Source organism: Momordica charantia, assembly GCF_013281855.1.
Source record: "Momordica charantia cultivar OHB3-1 chromosome 7 unlocalized genomic scaffold, Mcharantia_2.0 BLBB01000007.1, whole genome shotgun sequence".
In the NCBI taxonomy this organism is placed as follows: Eukaryota; Viridiplantae; Streptophyta; class Magnoliopsida; order Cucurbitales; family Cucurbitaceae; genus Momordica; species Momordica charantia.
In genome coordinates, this window is record NW_028275165.1 from 17,621,154 (window position 1) to 17,647,242 (window position 26,089).

General features: G+C 33.1%; 3 protein-coding genes and 1 non-coding gene across 17 annotated transcripts; 1 reads left to right on the forward strand and 3 right to left on the reverse strand.

The window, feature by feature from the left end:
• Nucleotides 1–10,862: 10,862 nt before the first annotated feature.
• On the forward strand, nucleotides 10,863–12,427 carry LOC111009794 (Integrase-type DNA-binding superfamily protein). Its single transcript, XM_022283004.2, has one exon. It carries the CDS (start codon nucleotides 11,138–11,140, stop codon nucleotides 12,302–12,304), a length of 1,167 nt encoding a protein of 388 aa, XP_022138696.1. The 5' UTR covers nucleotides 10,863–11,137; the 3' UTR covers nucleotides 12,305–12,427.
• Nucleotides 12,428–12,647: 220 nt separating this feature from the next.
• LOC111009786 (ubiquitin-conjugating enzyme E2 5A) lies at nucleotides 12,648–17,246 on the reverse strand. Of its 2 annotated transcripts, XM_022282996.2 has the most exons (3): nucleotides 16,703–17,246; nucleotides 13,680–13,932; nucleotides 12,648–12,907 (listed from the first exon to the last, which is right to left on the reverse strand). In XM_022282996.2, the coding sequence occupies exons 1-2, from the start codon at nucleotides 17,192–17,194 to the stop codon at nucleotides 13,702–13,704; spliced, it is 723 nt and encodes a 240-aa protein (XP_022138688.1). In that variant the 5' UTR covers nucleotides 17,195–17,246; the 3' UTR covers nucleotides 12,648–12,907; nucleotides 13,680–13,701. The 2 variants fall into 2 exon arrangements, with proteins under 2 accessions (XP_022138688.1, XP_022138687.1); XM_022282995.2 differs by lacking the exon at nucleotides 12,648–12,907 and having other exon boundaries at nucleotides 13,360–13,932.
• Nucleotides 17,247–18,953: 1,707 nt separating this feature from the next.
• On the reverse strand, nucleotides 18,954–19,027 carry TRNAD-GUC (transfer RNA aspartic acid (anticodon GUC)). The gene has a single exon. It is a non-coding gene; the product is annotated as a tRNA-Asp (tRNA).
• A 1,479-nt stretch (nucleotides 19,028–20,506) lies between these two features.
• LOC111009817 (HMG (high mobility group) box protein with ARID/BRIGHT DNA-binding domain-containing protein) lies at nucleotides 20,507–26,089 on the reverse strand. 13 transcript variants are annotated; one of them, XM_022283028.2, is made up of 9 exons: nucleotides 25,948–26,089; nucleotides 24,788–24,876; nucleotides 24,409–24,630; nucleotides 23,196–23,430; nucleotides 22,933–23,011; nucleotides 22,176–22,338; nucleotides 21,966–22,091; nucleotides 21,351–21,781; nucleotides 20,507–21,265 (listed from the first exon to the last, which is right to left on the reverse strand). In XM_022283028.2, the coding sequence occupies exons 4-9, from the start codon at nucleotides 23,417–23,419 to the stop codon at nucleotides 20,759–20,761; spliced, it is 1,530 nt and encodes a 509-aa protein (XP_022138720.1). In that variant the 5' UTR covers nucleotides 23,420–23,430; nucleotides 24,409–24,630; nucleotides 24,788–24,876; nucleotides 25,948–26,089; the 3' UTR covers nucleotides 20,507–20,758. The 13 variants fall into 13 exon arrangements, with proteins under 13 accessions (XP_022138720.1, XP_022138719.1, XP_022138721.1 ...); XM_022283027.2 differs by having other exon boundaries at nucleotides 24,788–24,903; nucleotides 25,948–26,078; XM_022283029.2 differs by lacking the exon at nucleotides 25,948–26,089 and adding an exon at nucleotides 25,851–25,917.

Sequence of the window (26,089 nt, forward strand, 5' to 3'; positions counted from 1 at the left end):
ATTTGCAAATATTTTTTTATTTTTAAATGCTACCTAGTAAGATTTCCAAGAGTTTGTCTTTTTTATTTATATCAAGCCTATTTGGAAGTCACATAAATAAAATTATGGGAAATTTGAGCAGAGCACCTGTATCTTTTGAAATAATTACAAATATGTATTTTAATTAAAAAAAAGTTTAAATATTATTTTGGTATCGCGTTTTCAACTTTTATCTATTTGGTGGAAACTTTCATTTTTGGTTCGGGTATTTTTAACATTTGTTCATTTTGGTATTTGTAATTTTAGTGGAGATTGTTTTGGTCATTGTCTTATAAAATTTTAACACAATTCTAAACACGTAGATGAAAAAAGACAAAAGTTGATAAGAATGTTGAACGTTTTGAAAGTATGCACAATATAACGAAAAAAATGAAAGGAAGTTGAAATTATATAAATAGAAATAGGATTCAAACTTGAACTTAAGAATGACTATAAATTAGTAGATGTTTCAAAAAAAAAAGAAGAAGAAGAAGAAGAAACTGTAGATTAGCGGAAAGAATGGCTAAAGTCGTGGATATTTCTTTAAATAAAACTAGTAGTCTAATTCAGTTTATTAAATTTCTGTGGATATTTCCATTGATATTTCTATATTTTCCTGAGTACACGAGAGGTGAATCGATATTTTCGTGCTATTGAATAAAATTAACAAAATATAAAACATATCAATAAAATATCACTAATATTAATATTTATATTAATAAGTTTTTAATTTATATAAAAAAGAATGTTTATTTGTTAATTTAAATATTAGTTATGATTTTTTTAAATTTTTATAACCTTTTAAAACATATCTATCAATACCGACATTTTATAATATTTTTCTTGACATTTCCCATAAAATTGAGACATCAACGTTGTCATTTTAAAACTTTGGTCCAACCTAAGTATAGAGATACAATGTCCATTTTCTTTATATATAAAAAAGAAAAAATGCTATGCTACTCTTTTTCATATATTATATAAAAATCAACCCTATGCATGTGTATAACAATATAATATCGTGAACTAAAAAAAATAATATAATATTATTTGTGCCATTTACTAAAATTTCTTGCTCTCACTTCTTTTTACTCTTTTATGTGGTCCAATATCTATTTGCTTTTTTTAACTTTATACTTTCACATACTTTTATCTTCTTCTTCTTTTTCCCTTTTCTCCTTTCCTCAAGCCACTTTTCCTACTTTATTATATGGTTAAAAAGAAAAAAAAGGGAAAAAAGGGTAATCTTTCACTTCATTTTTACATTAATGAAAATAATTTTTTTTTATTATTAGCAATTTTTTTTGAGCAAATGATAAGTAAAAGTCAATTATGTCATGCTGTTCTCAAAAACCACATTATTTAAAATCATACGTCTCCTTCATTGATTTTTACTGAACCCAAAATCTTAAACAGATGGATTGGATAAATTTAATTTATATATAGATATTTCAACACTTTCTAAACCAACTTTGCAAGTCACAGTTTAAATAAAGTTGTGTGATTTTCTTGATGTGACTCACTTGTGTGAGGATCTTCCATATGTTTGGAAAAAGTTTTCAATTAAAACTCAATCATTCTATAGAGCATTTAACTTAAGTAGTAAGCACACGTATTTGCTTCATAATGATCTAGTAGTGTGACATATATTTTCCTACAATATACAAGCCGTTTGGTTTTAACAATCTTTTTTCTATAAGGCCTGTAATAGTTCTCTTAAAAAAAGTCTCTCTATTGACGACGTGGTTTAACTTGTTTTAAGAGTAATGATGTAAAAAAACTATTTAATCCCTGTTTGTTTACTTTACTCTTATTTGGTTGTCATTTGATAACTCGAGACAATTCTTTTGGGTATATTTTGATCACTAATTAAATATCATACTTTATATATAAAAGATATACATAAAAAAAGAGCTCATTAGACACTACACTTTTTGGTGTCTATTTAATTTCCTAAAAAAAGGATGAATTCATCTTTAATTTCCCAATTTAGTGCCTACTTAGTCCAACATTTTCAAAATTATAAGATTAAAAAAAAGACAAAAAAGTTTGAAAATAAATTGATTGCTTATGATAATAAAATGTCAAACAAAACTTAAAAAAATAAAATAAAAATAATAATAAATGAAATGAATTGAAAAATGGTGTAATGGGAGAAAAGTGGTGTCATAGGAACTTGAAAAAAGCACTTCCAAATGTGTAACGTGCTATCCACGCCTCTTGCCTTAGCCACGTCAACAATGAGAACTTAAAGTGCCAAAAAGCACTTCTTCTAGATTCTTTCTTTTCAAGCCATATGCATGGTTTATATATATATAATATTTATTTATTTATTTAGGTTAATTTATAATTAATAGTTCAAAAGTATCCCACGTTGACTAGAAAAAAAGATTTTACAATAGTTTATAATAGACTAAGCTACTCATTCCATTGCAAATCGATTTTGAGATGAAATCCCATGAATATTAATATACTTTAATATACGTTTTAATTTAGTCTTCATCGTCCCTATCTTTCGTTTGCAACTTAGTACACTAAGTGATTTGTGGCTATTGCAATTGAAAACGCATTTAGAAGTATAATCCAACGGATATTATCATATTTCACTTCAAAACAACATTATAGCTCTAACCATATTTCTTTTGCATTTTCCATCAAAATAAGTCTTAAAATTTGAACCTAAATTCATGTGTTTATCGATACCAAATTCCCATGTCGATAAAACAATAGGTCATATTATTGTGCTTGATCATTTTCCATGTATGTGAAATTCAACCTACACTAATGTTGTGTATTAGATAGTCTGGTCTAAATTTTTTAAAATTTTGTTTTAATTATTTCGATTGATATCCACATTATTTTATAAATACACACAAGTCAATATTAGTATTTTATGTGGGTGATAATATATATACTCTAAAAAATATTTAAATCAAAATTCGTCTCTTTAATTAGATCAAAGATAAGTCATTACTGACAAGAAAATGATTATTTCTACAATATTTGATTTCATGAATTAAATTTATTAGATAATCGTCTCGAATTTCACCATTTTTTTTCTTTTTTTTTTTTAACACAACCATGTTATAGGCACTTTTGTTTAGATTATTACAAGAACACAAATTTAATTAATTAATCAAAGGAGGAGGGAAGGAGCAAAAACAAGGTCAATGTGGGGATAATGACAAAATTTTTGGATTACCATTCAAAAATTTAAAATTTGTTTATTAGAGTTGTTGGGTATTTGAGGCTTTTAATGAATGGGGTTTGTTTAATTTGTTATATATTAAACAAAAAGGGCAAAAAAGACATGAAATGATGATAGTTTTTGTCATTTTTTAGAGGAAGAAATTAAATGGTTGGAAAATATTAATAAATTAAGTTATCCTAAGACCTCTCACTTGTCAAAGGGGAGGGAATGTGACCACATAAAAACATTTCCTACAACTCATACTTACATAATTAAATCATATATATAATAGAGAGAAACTATATTCTTAAAAAATAAAATAAATAACCCATATATCTTTTCGTTAATTAATTTGTTAGGAGGGAGAGAGTCGAGCTTTTCTAATGAAATAATTTAGGTCTTGTTTAATGACTATTTCGTTTTTGATTTTCTGTCTTTAAAAATTAAGTTTAGAAACGTTACTTTCACTTATGTAGTCCTTTGTTTTGTTATATATTTTTTATAAACAATTTTAAAATCTAGACTAAATTCTGAAAAAAGAAAAAACACTTCTAAAAAACTTGTTTTTGTTTTAAAAATTTGAGATTTCATGTTTTCAAGAGGGTTGAAAAAGGGTAAAAAAAGATATAATTTTTAAACTAAACTTTAGTTATATTTGATATTAGTTTTTTTTTAATATTTCATCATAAAATGATGAGGCAAGATTCCAACCCATCACTCATAATCGAGAGGGGCATATGTCTGACTACTTGATTGATGCTCGGACTCATATTTCATATAGTTAAAAAAGATTTAAATGCGGTAATGTAATTTCTATTTTTTTTAAAGTTAATATCAAACTAAAATAAGTGTAAAAGTCTAGAAATCAAAAACAAGAATTATCTTACAAACTTCTTATATGTTTGTTTATTGGCTATGCAAAACACACACATAATTACACAAACTCATAAGAAATATCAATATATTAATTGGCAAGAAAACAACTCATCACCTCATCCACACAAATTTTAGCAATTAAATTGGTGGCTCTAAGTTGTTGACCATCAAAAATTTGACAAGTGGAAGAGCCCCATTGGTCTGTCCTTTGCACTTTTTGACATTATCATTTCCTTTGCTGATGATTCCAATGAGTAAGGCCACTAGGGCTGTCTTTCTCCAATCCCCATTACACCTAATTTAATCACAATAGGATGATAACTTAAACAAAATTAAACATTAATTTAACAATCTGACATATAGCTCAATCGAATTTGACACTTTAATACAATTTTAAAGATCGATGGTTGGATTTTATACCACTAAAACACAAAAAAGAAAAAAAAAACAAAAAACTTTAAAATGCTAATTTTAATCTTTCAATTTGCAAATGTTATCTTCTAGTTTTTGATAAATTACTGAATCACAAATTGTCTTTTTTAATACTCTGTCGTTTAATCTCTTACCATTGTGGTTTCTAAGTGCTTGACCATAATAGATATTAACGACCGAAGATAAATGTGAAAAAGGTATGTATCAAATAATTTATATATACACAAAAAAGTAACTACAAGAACCCAAAATGAGTTTTTATTATTTATTTTTTAATGCAAAGTTTGAGGACTATGAAAGTTTAGAAATTGATCATACCAGTGTATCATTCGAACTTTTTTTTTTAGTATAACAATCTGGAGATACGAGGGATCAAAATTTCAACTTCAAAGAAAAGAGTACATATTAATTATCGTTGAACTGTACTCATATTGGCTATAGTATTTGAACCTTGATATTGAATTAAAAGATGCTTGTTTGACATTGAAACTCATCAATAATTTAACTAAAAATATTACCTTTTTGAAATTTCTAATTTCCACCTTCTATCTCCTTTGCTTATTTAGTTTGGTGGGAGTGGAAGTCATGATGGCTTTGGTTGGATATAGAAATCCACAAACTTTCATTTGTTTTTTTAAGAGCAAAGGGATAAGTTTTTCTAATTTATCTTCAAACTCTTTCATTTTGCTGCTTTCTCAAGTCTAAATGTCTATTCCTTAATGGAATTTTAATTTTAGTGAAACAATATAATCCAAGGCAAGTTTGACTTACCTTCTAGTTAAAATAAATTTTAAACAAATATTCTTTCTAGAATAATTTTTTTTTAGAAATAGTTTAAAAAACTTGTGTGTTTTTTTAAGTGATTCTAATTACTAGTTTGTTTGGTTGAATTATACGTTATAAAGCGATTCTACAGATACTAAATTACCATAAAGTATATAACAAATATGATTCTAACACTAATATTATGAACCAATTTGATTGCTTTAAAAGTAATTTTTATGTGTTACCAAATACTTCAAATTAGGTCAATGCGATCATAGTTCAACGGTGATTAACATATATCCCTACATGTTGCACTAAAAAAAATACTTCAAATTAGAAAAATGGTTTTTAATGGTTTTTTTGGGTGGCCTATAGAACCACCTAGAAAGTTGATCCAAATTACATAGTCTAAGTCTCTCTCCCTCTCTATCTCTCTAGTTTAATTTGAATGGCCAAAGCTTGGTTAAAGAGAACGAGACCCTTTACCCCAAGTATCTCCACCAATGGTAGGATGTTGTCCAACTTTGGACATAATCTTCACAACTTTGCTTTTGGTTTTACTCAAAAAGTCTCAAACCAGCAAAGATAATTTTCCTCATCTATATACCATGGATCACTATTTTTCCCTAACCATAATGTGAGACTTTATTTGCACACATTGCAACCTCAACGATCTAAACATAGCCTAGTAGATAAGATACTTATAATATTTTCTAGGGTCGAAGATTTGATCTCCACCCACATTTGTTGAACCAGTAAAACGTTTAATTCGAATGGAATTTATAGACATTCTCTCTTTTTCGAGTTTAATTTCTGAATGGAATTTATAGACGATTGATCTCTCTTTTGTTTTTCATGTTTTGAGGCATACCCAGATGCTCTTTTTGGGACATTTTGGAACAACATTTATTCGTTTAGGGTAACAAAAAGCAGAAGCAAGTGCAAAAAAATTATCACCTTTAAGGTGTCTAAAGTTGAGAAACATTAATGTCTTCAAATGTAAAATGTTCTTTTTTTTTCTTTTGTTTTTGTTTTTGTTTTTTTTTTTTTGGGTTTGGAAACAACAATTTCAATATCAGTGTGTGGAGATGTTTTAAGATTGATAAGATAATGCAAAGATTCTAGATTCTAGTATATAAAGATGATTATTATTCTATTCCTTTTGAAAGCTATGAAAAAAATAAGGCAAGAAGACAATGTAAATTTGAGAGAGAGAGCTTTAATTTTGCCCTACTTTTGATCTTATATTTTCTTTTTTGTTTTGTGGTCTTTTTTTTTTCTTGCTTTAATTTGAAATATGGCATGATTTTATAATCTTTCATCAATCTTTCAAGTATTTCAAGATAATGTTTAGAACTAGTGTTAAAATGTTATATTGTATAGTGATTTTTTTGAGGTTCGTTTTTAAAGTTGAAGAAGTTAATTTAAGAACATCAACATAGCTTAAATGATCGAAGCATATATTTTGGGCTAGAAAATCATAAGTTCAAAATTTCACCTGCATATATTGAACTAAAAATAAAAAAAAAAAGAATAAACAAATAGCAATTATAGAATCTAGAGCCCTACTATTATATGTCTTTCTTACCTTGGTTGGTGGCCTATCCTCTTATCTTTTTGTAATTCTTTTCTTCCATGACCTTTGTAGCAGGCCCTCTTATATAGGTGTTTTTGTTCATGACATGTTCTAACTTTTTTTTTTTTAAAATCTAATAACTTAATAGAATTTTTTTGGCCAACACGAGCATAGTTCAACAGTTAAGACATCTTGCTCATTCTCTAAAGATTGGAAGTTCAATCTCCCATATCCACATTTATTGTATTGAACAAAAAAACCTTTTGAGTAGGGTAGAAATTTATATTTTAACATAATTTTATAAAATAGTTGATAGAAAGATTGTTACACAAAAGAATAAAGGCAAAACGGTACACATAATTATTGGTTTAACATTTGCACTATAAGTTTTTGTTCTAATTTAAAGTGACTCTCATGTTAATTTCTATACATTTTAGTACAATGTTTGCCAGTTAAATAAAAATAAGAATTAGTGACAGATATGAACAAACAAAGATTTATTGTAATGCTTTTGGTAAAAAAGAACCATATAGAAAGAGCTAGAAGATGATGGTGTAAAAACTCAAAACTAGTGCCCTTAGGCTGTTTGGATAATATTACATATTTAGGAATTAACCCATGATTTCTGCCTCTGGGTGTTTTTTAACCACCAAGTATGATAGGGTTAGACAGTTATCTCATGAGATTAATCGAGATGAGTGTAATTTGACACGAACCTTCACTATCTAGGAATTAATTTTTATGTATTTTCTTGACAATCAAATGTAATAAGATCAGACAGTTGTTTTATGAGATTAGTCGAAATGTACGCAAGTCGATCCAGACACTCACACACACACACATATATATATATATATATATTTGGTTTACTAAAGCACTTCTATTTGGTTTACTAAAGGTCTTGGAGGTAGTTGTGAAGCCAACATCTTCCAAAGTCCAAAATGACAAATCTCTCCCTCTCAATTGGTTGAATACAATGTACACTAATTGCTAGAGAGGGTAAAAATAATACTTCCCAATGTCTCTATATTCTCATCCAAAGTTGAGTGCTTGAGTTGGCCAAATGCTTCACAAGAGAGAGAATAAAAACAAGGACAAAACCAAGTCATATTTTCAATAAAATATTGTCCAAATATGACCATTAATTGGGAGACTTAGTACTTTCCTTAATTGCCCATTTATTGGTTGCTCCAATAATTAATCACTCTCCTAATTAACTATACCTACCCAATCATAGCCCATATATATACCTTAAACTTTGAAGCAAGAACAATATTGATTAAAATGGGTTAAATTGTCCCATTTAAATTTAGACAATATTGCTTTAAAATGGTCAAGTGGGTCATTGACAAAGATTGATTGTTTTAAAGGGTATTGGTTTTTCTATGTTATTTATCAAATTTATCTATGAAACAACCTTAAATTTTGTGTGTTTGGTATTATATAGAGTGGTCCATGATTTGAAGGCAAAAAAGGGCAAGTTTTGAAGGAATAAAGAAGTTGTGTGGGAATAGAAAAGGCAAAAAGCAATAAAACCAAAGGAAGGGTATAGATGGGCTTGTGTTTTAGTTTTTTGCCTTGTAATTATCAATTAGATAGCCAAAACATTAGGGCAAACCCAGCTTAGCTTGGAGCATGTGCTAACTCAATTATATATAAAACCTGGAGAGAGAAAAAGAGAGAGAGATTCCCAAGAAGCCCTTTTTTTTTCTCACTTTTTTTTTTTTTTGCATTGAAATTATTCTATGCTGATCAAGTTCTTCTCTGTGAGGAGATTGCTTGGGAATGGCTATTATCCCAAGTGGCATTGACCAAAGCAAGTAGCTTAAAATGGCTGCAAACTACCACCACTCAAAGGGAATTCTAATCATTTTCTCAAGCTCAAATTTTGGAGCTTGTCTCTTGTCTCTTTTTAGCTCATGAGGTTCTTGAGTGACCCAAAACCCATCTCAAAAGACACTCAAAAAAAAAATTTAAAAAGAAAACTCATATTATATATATATATATATATATATATATATATATATATATATATATACATACACACACATACACATATACGTGAAAGACTTTGTATATTGCAAGGAAAATATAGATCTCATAGTCTGAGAGATCAAGGTATAGAAAGAACAAACAGATCTAGAAATGTCGTTGGAACACGAATAAAAAAGATAACATAACTAAAAACTTATGTATATTACAAGGAAAATATAGATCTCACCGTCTGAGATATCAAGGTACAAAAAGAACAAAGAGATCTACTAGAAACGTCGTACGAACGTGAATAAGAAAGACAACACATAACTAAAGACTATGTATATTGTAAGGAAAATATAGATCTCATAGTCTGAGAGATCAAAGTAAAAAAAACAAATAAAGAGATCTACTAGAAATGTCACAGGAGCATGAATAAGAAAAACTAAATAACTAAAAGCAAACAAACCACGTAATATCATAATGAAAAAACAAGAACAACAATTCAATTATGAAAATATATAGCAAACAAACTTTATTAATGATTGGGATGTAGAGTATATATAATTTATTTATTGCCCATTTGTTTATTCACAAAACCCACCTACAATTTCCTCCTCCTTTGCTCATAGAAAACAATTTTCATATCAGTATTTCCAAATTAAGCTGTTCCCCAAAGGCTAATGCTTGTGTTTCTGATAATATTGATAATAATATCATATATATACAAAGTGTCTTGTCTCTCTATATTTGATTATTTACTGTGGTTTAGGACCAATCATTATAAAGATTAAAACAATTTGTAGGATATTAACATTATTAATTCTTTTTATATAGATTTAAATTCTATTTTGATACCTTATACTTTTAGAAACTTTGTTGGGCGTTCTTCGATTTTAATTTTATAAACACTTGATTTATGTGTTAAATATTTACACCACCTATTTTCAAATTTGATAATTTGCACCGTAGGGCACTATGCAAATATTTTATTAAATATTTTTTAAAAAATAAGATAAGGATCACAATAGTTTTCTCTTTTCTAATGCAAAGTGAAAAGACTAAGACAAAACATTTGAAAGTTAAATAAAAGACTAAAACGAAATAAATAGTGAAAAGCGTTGAAGACTAAAATGAGATTTAAATGTTATTTATTATTAAAAATGTGTCAACCATATGGCCAATTTCCATTCAATATAATTTAGAAATTTAGGTTCTTGAATCCTAGCGATTTCATTTCAAACTCTTTCATTAAGATTTTGGGAGATAATTCGAACTCACAACCTCTTGGTTGAAAGTATATGTCAATTACCGTTGAGCTATGCTCGTCTTAACAAGAACATTTTTTATTTGAAGAGGAATTGATCTCCACTCTTATGAAAACAAAAATTAAGGATCAAAACATCTCTCACACTTCTTTATCTTTCAATACATATTTTAAAATACCTATTTTTCCATTTGTCAATTAGAGGCTTCCTATTGTGCTGACTAAAAGAAATTACAAAAAGTTTATTCTCCAAATGTTTTTAAGAAAGCAGTCGAGAGAGAAACACCTCAAGTGATTGTCATCATATTTTACACTCCTCTCGTCAATTATAGTAGAATCCTACATCACTAACACAAAACTAGTCATAAACCAATATAAAATGATCGATCTCGTTTCACACTTCTCTATCTTTGTCTATGTTCTCATTTATCATTCTTGTTTTGGACTACTATTTGGGAAAGTTCTCACCAACACTAAAATCCAACATATTCAAGTGCAATTAGGAAAGTAAAAAAGTGAAAAAAGGAGGAACTTTGACACATGGGTGTTGAGAAGTGAACTAAAACAAGAAATAGGCCACTAAGTGATATTCTTTCAAGTTTGAGGTTCTTTAAGTTACTTTCAATGGAGGATATTCATCCATCACCATGAAACAACCCTGGCTGCCAGGTCAGCAAAACGGGGCTGAGCTGTCACCCTCTGATTGGCTCGCCCATCACAGAAAGCAAACAACATAAGAGAAATGGCATGCACGAACTCAGGAGTGGAGGAGGCAAATGGAATTACATGATTCTTTTGGGAAAAACAAAACAAAAAAAAAAAGAAAAGAAAAATTACAGATCTGACTCAGATGATAACATAAACTTTATTATATGAACAAAAAGTAGATACCCATCACATGAACTTGAAGTAATTTTTATTTTATTTTTATTTCTCTCTCTGTTTTATATATAAAGCATAATTAATGCCTTGAGTTTGCTGTACTTCCATTTCTTTTTTCTTCTTCTTTGGTTCCTTTGTGTTCTGTTTTTTCTTCCTTATGAAGCAGAGTGTTCAATTTTCAATCATGGATGATAATTTCCCATTGATAGAACAAAAAAGCCTTATTCAGAAGAATTTCCCACCTTCTTCTTTCCAAGAATTGATCTCTGGATCTTACTTTTATGGCGATTCAATCCTCCGGGCCTCCATAGCTCGAGCTTCAAGCTCTGAAAATGGCGGTTCTGTTGACCAATCAAGATCCCCCTCTTCTTCTTCTTCTTCCTCCTCTTCTTCTTCTCCCAATTCTCCAAAATCTGAGATTCAATTGAAAAGTAATAATCTTTGCCCAGATGGAGAAAGATTCATTCCTGTGAATTTCTTGGAGACATTTCCAAAGCAAGAATCTGAGCCTCTTTCTACTCCTCCGTCTCTGTTTCCAGCACGGTCCGATTCGCCGAATCTGACTCTGTTTCTTCGAGAACCCGCCATTGTTGATCCGTTTCCTGGAACCCCATTTCGGATTGAAGCTCAAACAGGGCTCCAATGGCTGAAGAGCAGCCAAAACAGAGCCCCTGTGGCGGCTGCATCGAGAAATTACAGCGATTTCTGGCTGGGGGCGACAAAGACGCAGCCGATGAAACAGAGTGGCAGAAAACAGGGGAATCTGAAAACAGAGTCGCCGGCGGCGGCGTCGGGGAAGCTGTTTAGAGGGGTCCGGCGACGGCACTGGGGGAAATGGGTGGCGGAGATTCGGCTGCCGAGGAACCGGACACGGGTTTGGCTCGGGACGTTCGACACCGCCGAGGAGGCTGCCGTCGCCTACGACACCGCCGCCTATATTCTGCGCGGGGAATTTGCTCATTTGAATTTTCCCGATCAGAAGCACCGGCTGAAGAGCAATTCCCTGAACCGGACCACGGCGGCGCTGCTCGAGGCCAAGTTGCAGGCGATCTCCGAGGGGAATTCCGGTAGAAAAAAGACGGCCGCCGGCGCCGCCGCCATTGACTCTTCTTCTTTTCCGGAGAAGGAATTCTCGCCGGAGAATTCGAAAGTCTTGAATTTGAGCCAGAACCCGGCGAGGTATCCGCCGGAAAACATGTCCGGCGGATCCGAAATGGCGGATTTGAAGAAGAATTCGGACGGAATTTCAGAGATTGAACAACATTTTCAGCTGAGTAGAATGCCTTCTTTGGACATGGACATGATTTGGGATGCTCTGTTATAGTTTCTGATTCATGAATTTCTCTCTCTCTCTACTTCCTCTCTCTTCTGGTTTTTTGTTATTTCTTTCATTGGTTCTTTGCTATAGTAATTAATGCAATCTTCTCAGTGTTTTTTTTTTCTCCTTTCTGAAATGATGATTTATTTGAAGGGGCTTTTTTTTCTCTGAAACCCCAATAATTTTGTTGCCCATATTTTTCTTGTAAGTTTCTTGACTGACTTGGTTGACGTGTGAAATTCTAACGATACATCGACCATACACCTATTTTTATCAATAAAAATTTGACAACTTTGAAAAAGAAAATTTCTTACCTTTCTTTTTTCTACACGATAAAAATAAATAGGAGTAAGCAAATAAATATTTTTCTATCTTAAATAATAGGACAAAATCACAATGAACTAGAGTTAGTTATTTACCAAGTTTAGATGACTTTGACTCACAATTGTTCGGGTAGGTCTTTCACTCCTTTTTTTTTTTTTACGTTAATAGAGGAGTGAAGCGAAGGGACGAGACACCGATAGGCAGGAGAGTTGGGTTGGTTCACGCGCGCGCAAACAAGCACCGACCAATCTCCTCCGGAGCATGCTGCACATCCGCTCATTCGTCCTGACCAAATAGTCTTATGGTTTTTATATCCGGTAGGAATAATAAAAATAAAAGTCGAGGTTGGTTGGTGAAACAATTGACTCCATTGATGCATTAATGACCCAGTAAAAGATAAAAGCACAAGATCGTCAAGCGAAGCGTAGTGAGGAAGGAGGGGAAGAACAACTATAGAAAGGCTAAGTGAAGTCTCATTCAATCGTTATAAAATTGAAAAAAAAAGTTTTTTTTAAATAGAAATAAATAGAATCGAAATAGTCTATTTGACATACTAATTAGTATAGTTGGGTTCAATTTTAGTTAATTCAAACCCTTCGCAATCCATTTTTAAAACATTTATCTATATTCAGATTGACTAAACAAATGTTTAGACTTCACTATGGGTCAAAATCGATATTTTAATCTTTGGTAGTGAGGCTATATTTTAAGACAAATAAGAAGAGTATGACCATCTGTGAGATAAAAGTTAATATTTTGATCTTCAAGTATCATTTTAAACAAAATTTATATATCGATATATATATATTACAAACCAATGATTCAACAAGGCCTTTCAAAATCGAAAACTGATCGACCGATATTGACCCTCACTAAACTGAACCGATTTAGTTTTGTTTGAGTAGACCCAATCGAACTATACAAACTAAAGTGACTCCTAAACTTGTAAAAGCAATCACCAAGATGAAAATGATCTCATTCTTATGAATCCCTAAAACCAATTGGTCTAGTTAGATACTATTTTTGGTGCACATAAATTTACAATAAAAGGATATACCTTTTTGAGTGATGAACACACTTCAGCTTGGCATTGCATATATTTTGGTCCATTCTCTTGCAACCTCACAGAATCTGAAATATTCATTCTTGTACATCATGGAAGCTTCATTAATGGAGTTTTGAGCCTCTGGATTTGAAAGGATTGAGCAAATGGAAAGAAGAAGTTTCTCAATGGTTAGTGCTGGGCTCCAATTTTCTTTCAATATGTCAATGTGAATGGTTCCATCTTCTTCTATATTGGGATGGAAGATCTGTTTCAACCCGGCACAAAGGGAGCTTTTTAATATAGGGAACTTTGGGCTCGTTTGGTAATGGTTTTTGTTTCTTGTTTTCTCTTTTTTTAATAAAGCAAAACATAATTGTATTCGGTAACTATTTTTTGTTTTTCATTTTCTTTTATTGAAAAAAGAATGAAACTTTACTTGGTTGGAAACATGAACAACAAACAAGAAACAAAACATATAAATAAATGTCAAATGCTTAATTTCTTAATGAAACAAGAAACAAGAACGTTACTAAACAGACTCTTCACAACTTGAAAGACAATGAAATGGCACAAATTTTGGCCTAAAATCTAAGCAAATTTGGGTATAGCACAAGTTGGAATGTGGTTGCTTTCAAATATGAAACACCAAAATTCACAAAGTAATCAAAATTTGAACTGATTCAAATGATGTTTGAATGTTTTTTTTTTCTTTTGATATTTGTTGGATCAGGTTTCATTAGTAAGGAGACTTCAGAGTTTTCTTATAAGCTTCCTAATTTTAAAGGCTTGATTCAAAACATTGGAAAAATTATGGATAGGACACTGAAGAAATATGATAGAATTAGATCAAAAATTGAGAGAAAAATCAGAGTCCGAGTGAATGAGGAAAAACTACACAACATGTAACAAATACATCAGTTATCATTCTCAATTTTTTATTTTCTAAAGACATGTTTGTTAATGTTAACGTTCTTGTTTTTTTAGATTTCTGTAGGTATCGAGTTTTATCTAAACGAGACTTTACGCATTTTAGTTCCAATTGTAATTAAGACATAAAAAGTTTTCACATGTCGAGCTTTCTATCTTGGAGGGAAAAATCTGAATGTGCTCTCTTTCAATAAATGTGGTATTAATGCATCTCAATTATTGAGCTTTATCCACTTTGGTGGAGATGATTTTTCACTTGAGAGGATCAACCGAAGACATCATACCCCTTCAGAATGTATTTTCTTTTGATATTTGTATTATTAGGTTCACACCAAAGACATTGGATCCCTCAATGATGTCGGAAAAACTTCTTCTGGAATATATTTTCTTTTTCATGTGTGTAGTATTAAATTTGCCCGTAGAAGACGTCTCGTTACTAAATACTAGTTCTAGATACATCAAGAGTTTCCATTGAAACCCCAGCTCGTACAAATGTGCTTTCTTTTGATATTTGTAGTATTAGGTTAGGTTTATCGTATGAGGATGCTTCACTCCATCTCGGTGTCAGCTCCAAATGACATCAAGAATTTTCATTTGTTAATTAAGCTTCCCACCTTGAAAGCTAAACTTAAGATATCAAAAAAACTAGCTTCTTCTAGAATGTATTTTCTTTTTCATGTGGTATTAAATTTGTCCGTAGAGGACATCTCATTACTAAATACTAGTTCTAGAGACATCAAGAGTTTTCATTGAAGCCCCAACCTGCAAAGTTGTCCACCTTGGAAGCTTCAATTAATTAGATGTCGGAAAAACTTCCTCTAGAATGTACTTTTTTCCAAGTATGTAGTATTAAATTTTGTGTGTTGAGGGCATTTCGTTACCAAACACTATTTTTAGAGACATCAAGAGTTTTCATTGAACCCCAACTCGCATGTGCTTTATTTTGATATTTGTAGTATTAGATTAGGTTCACCTGTACGAGGTCGCTCCATCTCAATGTTAGCTCAAAATAACATCAAACATTTTCACGTGTTAATTAAGCATCCAACCTTGGAAGCTTGACTTAAGATGTCAGAAAAAACTTCTTTAGAATGTCATTTTTTTTCCATGTAAGTAGTATTAAATTTTACCGTGGACGGCATCTCGTTACCAAACACTAGCTCTAGAGACATCAAGAATTTTCATTAAACCTCCAACCCGCGTAAATGTGCTTTCTTTCGATATTTTGTAGGACTTCAAGCATCTTAGTATCAACTTTTATTGGACACTAGTGGTTTTTATTGATTGTGCTTTCCCCTCCCCTTTTGACACCTTTTTCTTTTCTTTCTTTATTTTCTTCCTCTTTTGTTCAAGTTTGAATTTGGTTATTTTATAAATTTGTCTAACCTTAATTTGGATCGAACATATAATATAACTAGTTAGTTTAATATTATTATCAATTAAAAATCTCTTTCATACAAGATAAAATCTCATGTACGTACATATCTAACTACTCTCATTTCATTTCATAATTCTTCTTAAATATTTTCTCTCTAGACAATTTTAGAATATAGTTAATTAACCCTTAAAGTATATAACTTTTTGTTTTGAGTTCAATTAAAGTATAATTTCTCATAAAATAAAATTTAAACATAATTTTTATACCAGAGATCATAAATGTTTTCAACATTTGGTTTTTTTAAAAAATAAAAAATAAAAATAAAATTGTGAATGTATGACCAGAATAATCTCAACTAACAAACTCTAACCCCGAACAATTAACTAGCTTTTTTCTTTTAATTAAAAAAGTTCATCTATGAATTTTCTAGTGACCATTTTAATTTCTATTTCTAAAATTTAAACATAAATTTTATACACTAAAAAATTTTTAATATAAAATTATGCTCACATTTTAAAAATTTACTGATTCCAGTTCTGAAATTATGACTAAAAAAATATCTATTGGAAGTAAAATGAATAAAGAAAAGAACTAAAATAAAAGCAAAGCAAAATTACAGTTACAAAATTTCCCATTCCGGAATAGAAATGGACGTGAAATTTTCTGAAAAAAAATATATATGCCATAAAAAATGAAGGTGAGTGAAATGACAAAAGTGGGCATCACTAACCTTGGTTTGAAACTTGATCTGGGGAGGAGTAGAGGGGTAGTCGGAGGGCAAATCAATTGAAAGCCCAAAAATGCCCTCTTCATAGCAAGAATGGGCCGGCCCAATCACCAACCCTTCCCACCGGAAAATGTCGCCGCCGACCGGCCCAAAGCTGCAGTGCGTCGCCGATTCCTCGTTCATCGCCTTCAACTCGTTCTCAATCCGATACATCGCGCTAGTTTTCTCCTCGTCTCCACTTCCGCCGCCGATCGAAACACGACGCGGCGGCGCCTCCTCCACCCGGCCGCAAGCTCCGTCGCCGGTCGTAGTCTCCGGCTGTCGATAAGCTCCTGCCGCGATCGGAACCGGACGCGGCGGCGGAATCGGCGGCGGTCTGTAGTGTCCGTGGTAGATCGGGAGAGGCGGCGGCGGCGGCGGAGAGCGAAGGCGGCTATAGGAGGAGGAGGAGGAGGATTTAGAGGAGAAGCAACGGCGGAGACGGGAGAGAACCATGGCTGAAGAGGGAGATTCGACGGCGAATGAGAGAATGACTGAGAAGACTGAAATAGAAGAAGAATTGAGCGTTTACTTTGACTTGTAGTTGGAAATTTTGGGCAAAGAGGGACCGACGGTGACGATTAAGAGCGACCCAAATCGGACGCTCATTATTTTACTTGCCTCCCAAGCAAAAGCTTAAATTGCACATATAATTAAACGCGTTAAGACACATATTTTGATGATACAGTATCGACGTTGATGAATAGTTTTGAGAAAAGATAAAAAAAATTTATAATAAATATTTAAAATAACATATGGGTATTTTGGATTTTTTTTTATTTAAATAAGTTGAAACTTATTAATATTAATGTTATGTGATGTTTGGTTATATTTGGTCTACTTTTTTCGTTACTATTAATAAATGTCACTTCTTCTTTAACGTCGAGCCCATCATATGAAGATGTGGCTTGTTTGGGAATGTCTTTAGGAAATTTATTAGAATGAGTTTATTTCTATTGTTTTTTATGAATAAATTGGTCTCGCTAGTATTTTTGTACAAATAAATTAACCAAAAGTTATCGAGAGTTCTTACCCAATTATCACCGGTGAAGGAAAGATGAGGATAATTGTTTGTTGTAACTCGAAAGTAACTTTTTAGAATAGAAAGTATGTAAGTGTGTGTATATATGTATATATATACCGGTGTGGTGTGCTACCTAATAGGCTCTGACGCTCAAGTTAGAAATTAGAGTAAGACATAGGAAAAGACACCTTTAGAGTTTTAGTGACATGTTTTTCACTTATCTCAAAAAGTTGAGAATCCTTCCTTTTATAAACACGAAAGACGAATAGGAAGGACGATAGTTGAGATGGCAGGGGTACGCCAAGCTGTACAGTGCCTAGGAGTGTATGTCTCCGACAATTAGTGGGTGGTGCCTTCGCCTGCAGGTCTGTATCCTGTCGATGCAGTTGCCTGGTCACAGTGCTCGACGTGCTTCCCACGAGAGTGAAGACGTACTCCTCTCTCCCCTATAGTGTACGACGTATAACCGTCGATGGTCGTCCTACATCTTGCAGCACGTGTGTCCTGTTCGATTTAATCCTCGACGATGTATATAGTCATAATACTTTAACTCCTAACCCGTCAACGAGAATCAGACAATCTCGAAACAATCCTGAAGGCAGAAATTTAGCATAAAAATATTTTTGGTTTCCTATTTTCCTCCACATCAAACGTGAAATGCCAAGCTAACCAAGTTGCTCATGCGCTGCCACAAAGAGAGCTTCGTCCAGAGGAGGAGAAGAATGGTGGGAAAAATTCCCCTTTCTAGTCATAGCTTTAATTAAAGTCGACTTAGGTCTTTTTACCTTTTATTATTATTATTTTTAGAAGTTGTCTACTTACCTTTTTATCATTAAAAAGGAAAAAGAAAAGATAATAATATTTAAAGACTCTTCAGCAAGAAATTTCCAACTAACCCACCACTAAAAAATTAAAAATCTATTCTTTTTTTCCTCTACTTTTTATTTTTCTCTCCAGCATAAGAGATTTCTCTTGATTAATTAGAAGGTAAGTATTATTCTATAAATAATTTAGCAAGCAAATAAACTCTGCTCCTCCCTGAATTACCACATTTTTTTTTATGAAAAATGTGGAAAAAAAAGTAAGAGAGATCCCGTTTGTTTGGGATAAAATTAAGTTATATTATTTGTTCTCTCTTTCACAGGAAAGGAAGAGCTGAATGATGTATTTTTTTATTAGATTTGTATCCATCGGGACTGACGGGGCTCGAACCCGCAGCTTCCGCCTTGACAGGGCGGTGCTCTGACCAATTGAACTACAATCCCAGGGAATGCGGGGAAAAAACTTAGTTAAAGTTAAAAAGCAAATATTATTAAGCAATAATTGATATATATATCAAATCTAAAAGATTTTGAGTTTTATCTCCCGCTCCCACATGTTATACTAAAAACAAAAGATATTTTCATTCACACAAATACATCGATATATTATTTTATCTTATCTATTTCACATTATTTTTAAATATGACAATGGATGTACTAAATAAATAAATATATATATATATATATATATATATATATATATATATAATGGATGGATGTGGTGGGAAAAAATTTCCATATTACCTTCCACAAAGTACATTGCAGGGTTTAGGGAGTATTGTTCAAAATGTACTCAAACGAAGTTGGAAAGTGATTTTTTTTTTTTTTTTGAAAGAGCTGGAAAGTGATTAATTTTTATTTTAATTTAGTTTAAATTACATTTTGTTTATTTAAGTTTCAAAATATCTATTTCAAACACTTGAATTTTAAAATAATAACTATTTTGGTCTATAATGACAAAGATTACTTCAGATTCTTTTTAATTAATACCGACCTCGGATTTAACATAGATCTATTCATCGAATCATTGATAAAGCAATTCGACTAGGAGAGAAAAACGATTTTCAATAACTTGTTGATCCCTATCCCTCTCTTCTCCATATTTCAAGATTTATCGTTTTTGAATTTCTTGGTTTAGTGTGAGATCGAAATATACCTACCTAACCTAACTTAACAATGAGTGAAAGTACGTTATAACATATGGCAGACCAATCATTTCTCGAAGGGTACTAGCCTTCGTATTATTTTATTATTTAAATAAAATAAATAAAATTATTTATGTACATTATTTTTATATTATTTTTATTTCATAAATAAAAAAATGCAATTCAATTTAAAATAAAAGAATTTATACATAGAATTATACTCAAAGACGCGAGGATTTGAACATATGATTTTTTAGAATATACATTGATAATTAAAATATTAATAGTTTCAATGTTTGTTTACCTATTTTTCAAACATAAAAAGTTAATAATAAGTATGGATCAATCCAACTTATTTTAGGGGAACCCATAAACAACTCAACCAATAAAATTTTCAATAAAATTTTATTGAAAATAATATTTGAATTATCAATTATTTGAATCCAAGGTTTACTGGTCATTGAATCTTTTGAATAAACAAACTTCATTTAAATTTAAAAACAGAAAATAGAAAACAAAAAGAAAAAGCCCATTGACCAGTTCCTTTCTTTGTACAGAATCTGTTAACCAGTTGATATAAATCTTGTAGATTTGGATCATCTATCCAACTATATTTCCAGTTATCATTTTTTCCGAATTCAACAATACATGAGTATAGATTTGAACCCCGACCTTGTGGTCGAAAATATATATCTTAACTAGTTAAACTATACTCAAGTCAGTATATAGTTCTGTTCGTTCTATATGGAGAGATCTTTGCAACAATGAATCAGACAGATTGAACTTAGAACTGATAAGCCAGCTTAACTTGTAAACAAACCAGGGAATGAATCCAGTTGAAATGTTCAACAAAAGGCAACAAAATTTCTTCCCAAAACAAAACTGATGGAAAGACCCAAAATTTTTCCCCTCAGAAAAAAACTTTACAAGTATTAGCTAAAGAGAAATGGAAGGTTAGAAGGAATGGCAGTAAAGCTAGATGAAGACAAGGGAAAAAAGAAAAAAGAAAAAAAACGGAGAGAAACCTTGATTAATCTTCTCTAATGGCTGTTGTTGGTGGTGGTGGTGGTGGTTCTGGTTCTTCCTTTGCCTCCTCCATTAACGAATCTCTGGTGAAAACTTCTTTCTCGTCGCCGACCACCACTGTACTACTCTCTTTTCTAACATCCTCTTCTGCAGCTCTCGTCTCGCCGCCGCCTTCCTCCTCGACCAAAACGTTAACATCTACATTGCCAACCCTTTGTGGAGATGCATCTTCTTCCGAATCCTCTTCCTCATCCTCCTCCTTCTCCTCAGTTTTATATTCTCCGGAGTCGCCTTCGACGTAACTAGTATCATGATCCGGGGTTTGAGGAGATTCGCCACCCTCAGTTTCTTCATTTTTGTCAGCATAGACCATGTTCAGGTCTGGCTCAGGAAGACGCTGTTGTAATGGCACGGCATCACTGATGACCTGGCCCGTCCTCAGCTTCTCTCGGTAATCCTCCATCTCGATTCGATATCTTTCTTTATCCTTCATGGCTTTCTCTTGATAAACCTGCAAGTGAAGATGATTATCAGACACCGGGTACTACTGAAGATGAGACTGATCCTTAAAAGTATAAGAGTATTGCAGTCCTTACTGTTCTGTCTGACTCATTAAGCTTATTCCAAAGCTCACCAATCATTCTACTTATCTCTCTGTCCTTCCCTGGGTATAATGGTTTGAGTCTAGCGTGCTGCTCAGCAAAGAAAAAGTTGTAGCCGCTTCTGTTCGGCTTTGGATGAGCGGGATCCCTTCGTTTTATCTCGGATTTCTTCCTACGACGACGGCGATGAGCATTTGGTGCCATGGAGGTAGCACCATCTTTGGCAAAAACACCATCAGGCTGCAATACTTGTTGCTGAGCAGGTTGCTCGGGAGGAGACTGATAAAGCACGCCTTTTAGCTTCTCCGATCCTATGGTAACAGTAACAAGATACCCGCTATCAAATTTTCCATCAATGACTCCAATCACCGGAAACCCTGCTGCTGACGCCGAACTTGGTGCAACTGTAGGGAGAAAAGTACTATCTAATTATTGATCAGAAGCTGTTCACAGCTTCAACATTCAACAAGAGAACCCGAGCATCATTGACTATAAAAATACAAAGCAAGCACAGACAGAAATCACAATCGTAAAGCAGGTGTCGAGGCACACCAAAGTATTGTTTTGACTTATTTTCTGTGCATATTTCTAAAAGACCATAGAATGCACCTGCTGGAAGTTCGGTAGTGGAAGTCCGCGGTTGCTGGGACATGGCTGCCTGATTATCTGATGGTGGCCACATAGAGGGCGTCCCTTGCGTAGGGATCGGCGCTGGGCTCGGGCACTGAGGAGAATCTGAAAGGTTGTTATGTTAGAAAATCAATGTCAGGATATGGATTTCTACAAAGAAATAAAAAAAGGCACTCTATTGACACTTGCCAGAAATCATTGGCGTCCATCCCACAGCTTTGAAGAAGTGAATCTGCTCGAAATGATGAAGCAAAGAAAGATAATACTTCCTCAGAACAAAAGATGCATTCGTTGCAGTTGAAGGAAAGTTGAAAACCGATGTTACTTCTTTCCATCTTCTCTCCCTTATAACCTGTAAAATACAGATTGTTACACGAACATGTCACATGATTATATGATTTCGAAACAAACGGTGTGTTTCCAATGTTACTAGAACGTTTCAACTTTTACCCATCAACCCTGGAGAAGGAACATCATAGAAGCAAAAACTATGGCAAAAATGCAATAGCACAACACAACGTCATTGTAAATGAAGCCCAAACGATAACTTAAGGAGCTATATATCTCTCCAATTTGGAGCAAGAATGTATGACATTTATCGCGCCATTGTGGATATAGGCTCCAAATCGTATCCTACCTCCACCAATGGGCAAGCCAGAAACCACTATGGGTCCAAAGACCAATCACCATTGAGGCTTTTTGGCACAGCACTCGATTTTCACTTCATCGACGCTTTAATAATATAATCAACCCAAAAGAGGAACTCATTAGGTGGGAATATTTATCATGCCAGAGCAATCCAGGCACTTTTTCCATTTAAGAAACCAAAACATGTAATGAAACAGTAGGCTCAGATAACCATCTTCAATTTGCCTTATAAAGTTATAAAGAAAAACTCTCAACTCCAAGGTCAAAACATTGATTCACAAGATTCATAGCATTTTACCTTCTCAATGCCACCACGAGATGTGACCTCCACAAAAAGCCGATGCAGGTCTAGTTCTTTACCTCCAATAATGGGGATCCTGCAGTTTGGGGACGTAAAAGTGAAAAACAGAATCTAATTGCACCTAAAAGGCAACATAATAAATACAGAAAAATCTTTCACACAATAAAAAGCAGATTTTACTTTCATGTCAAGACCAGAAATATGAGACAGAATCAGGCTTCTATCTACTTAAAGCAGTATCCGATGTTTGAGAAAATTACATGAACTTGGTTCCCATGATAGAATGGAGCTTTTCCAGGGATGTCATGAAGATCTTGGGATTGCCTATGATATCCTCATACGTCGCTTGTGGCGGTGGGTACAGAACACAGTTAGAAGAAGTTTCAATCACTGGCAATGGCTTCCCGCCAGGAAAAGAAGTCGATGCCATTGTCAACTCCTTCCTACTACCCCAGCCTGCCTCTGTCCTTTCCTCTTCTACCATCAACCACTGAACTGTTCAAGCACATCTGTCACGGAGTTATATAGAATCTCGAGGAAATAAAACAGAAACAAAAGGTTAAACCAACTGCATTGCATGCAAAGAGTAGTCATAAATGGACAAAAACAACAAGAAGAGATAAATACCCCCCTCTCTCTCTAGAATCATTATGCAAATTGGGACTTTTCAGAACTGAGATAACAAGAGACACCACAACTAAAGTCTGGTGCTGTATTCAGAGGTCTAAAAGCTGAGCAAAAGACAAGAGAGAAGGTTATGTAAAGAAAATTGAGGAAGCTGAGAAGAACTTACAAAGAGCTTTTGAAGCTAATATAGAGGTAAGAAAGGTAGAAGATCAATTTATGGAAGGCCTTTTGAATTATAATGATGTTTGGAAGGTGGAGGAGGTCGAAATGGAGAGTGTTACATTTGATTATTTCAATAGTCTTGTTTTCCTCTAATGGGAAAGATGGCAGAGTTCAAGTTTCTTAGTATCTAAGGGGTGTCAAGCCATTTGTTAGTGGTGAAATCAGTGAGGCTTTCATAAGAATCTACACCACGACAAGGTTTCAGTGGCTCGTAATCAGATGAATCTATCCCAAAGCCCCTGATGGGTTACTGGCTTCGTATTTTCACAAGTTATAGTATATTGTAGGGAAATATGTAAACCATTGTTGTATAAAGGTTTTAAACAACAAGAAATCCCCAAAAGCTTTCAACAAAAAATCCCCAAAAGCTTTAAGCCAGACAGTAATTAATAATTATACACATTCTTAAGGGCAGGCCTAAGTGCATCACAGAATATTGCCATATCCCTTTATAATGAGTGTCAGTGGCTCACGAAATGTACACTACAGATGCAACGATCATATATCCCAAATGGATCGACGGTATCTACAAATCAAATACAAATACTTCTATCCAGTCTGGCCCTAATAAGATTGACAGTAGGAGCAGTTATCAAAAAATGCTGAAGGGGAGGTCATTCATACCTTAGCTAAATAGATACTCTACATCAAAGATGTTGATGAAACTGAGGTTATAAGCAATCCAAAAGGGTCTACAAGGGGCAATCAGAGCTAGAATCTGTCCTCAAGCGGTCGAATTCAATATCTCTAGACTAGGTGATTGCTATATTGAAGAAATTCTGAAAAAGATGCAACTTCGTGGTGCAATCGTCATGGTGGTGTTGGTGTTTTGGCTTGAAGAATGCCCTGAGAATATGAGTGTTATATACTTTTAAGATTATTCTCAAACCATTTCCCTCAGAATCAGAAATGAAAACTGGGCAGAATTGGAAAAAAAAAAATGGCAGCTCACAGAGAACACATAACAGTAAGAAGAAAACTGGACAAAAACATAGAGATTGACCTTTACAGAGAGCTTTGTCTTGAAAAACCAGAAAGTCCTCTCCCTTTTTTCCTTCTCTTCCAGTCACCAAGATTATCTTTCCACAATTCCTTTGATTTAGGATACAAGCATTGTCACTGTGTGATATAAAATCTCAAGTAAAACAGAACTACAATAAAAGATTAAACAAGCTGAACTGCATGCAAAATAGTCACAGATGGCCAAGAACAACAGAAAAAGTTCACATCATGCAAATTGGAAGTTCAGAACTGAGATAACAAGAAACACCACAACTACCTGAGCAGCTGGAAATAACTCCCAGTAATAAGGTAGAGATTCAAAAACCCAAAAAAGCAAATGGTACAACAAAGCTGTCACAGCCATGAATTCCTCTCAGAGGAGAGAACCAAGGGGCTGAGAACCCAAAGAAACAACACACAAGCCAGACCTTTTACCTACAGAGGCTAGGATAAAAAAAAGGTGATAAAAATAGCTTCCCTTTTAGGCCATTGCAATAAATCTCTCACTGGGAAAGTTTCAGGCCTACTACAGAGCTATTGACCTTTGCCTGACATTCCAAAGATATCTAATGGGTATTAAACAAAATGTCCCCTCTATGTTGACAAAGCCAAAAGGTCCTTTCCCTTCTTCTTCTTCTCCTTCTCCTCCCAATTTCCCCATTATCTGACACTGTATCAGATTTCAAAAGTTGCAGATTTTTCAAACAAACCCAAAAAACAAAAAGAAAGAAAGAAGAAAGAAAAATCTAAAAGAAATGTCCCAAATGCCCAAACGCTCAAATGCCCCCATCCATTATAATAAAGAAACCCCACATTGAAAATCACAAATCACAGCAGAAAGAAAGTAGAAATTAATGGAATTACCAAACACAATAGTGATACCCCAATACTGTCCCATTATTTGATTACTAAATCCGTAAGTGCAAATGTGTATTATTGAAATAAGAATATGGAAATGCAAACAACCCAGATGATGATATGACAGAATAAACAGTTTTTATAAAGAAATTTATAAAAAGCATGAGAAAGGGGGGAGAAAAAAAAAAGAAAGTACATAAACATACTTTAAAGATAGAGGGAGAGATGAATGAAGAAGCCAAAAAAATCATAAAGGGGGCAAAAAAAGATTATAAAAGAAGAAGATGAAGCTTTAGAACTAACCACTCCCAATTAAGAGGACAGTGATGCGAGAGAAAACCAAGAAGTAACCGATAATATTGGATGAAGGAGAAGGGTAAATTAGGAATTGAAAATACGAAACTTATGGAGGAAAATGAGGAATACGTTATGGCGGGGGGTTCGT

Excerpts from the sequence above, each read along its gene's own strand:
- LOC111009794 (XM_022283004.2), top strand. The coding sequence starts at position 11,138 with ATGAAGCAGAGTGTTCAATTTTCAATCATGGATGATAATTTCCCATTG.
- LOC111009786 (XM_022282996.2), bottom strand. The coding sequence starts at position 17,194 with ATGGTTCTCTCCCGTCTCCGCCGTTGCTTCTCCTCTAAATCCTCCTCC. Across the intron at positions 13,933-16,702 it reads AGATCAAGTTTCAAACCAAG|ATCTTCCATCCCAATATAGA; the intron begins GTTAGTGATGCC and ends GGGTTGAAACAG.
- LOC111009817 (XM_088126745.1), bottom strand. The coding sequence starts at position 23,419 with ATGGTAGAAGAGGAAAGGACAGAGGCAGGCTGGGGTAGTAGGAAGGAG. Across the intron at positions 22,339-22,932 it reads CTCGTGGTGGCATTGAGAAG|GTTATAAGGGAGAGAAGATG; the intron begins GTAAAATGCTAT and ends TGTATTTTACAG. Across the intron at positions 21,266-21,350 it reads TTAATGAGTCAGACAGAACA|GTTTATCAAGAGAAAGCCAT; the intron begins GTAAGGACTGCA and ends CTTCACTTGCAG.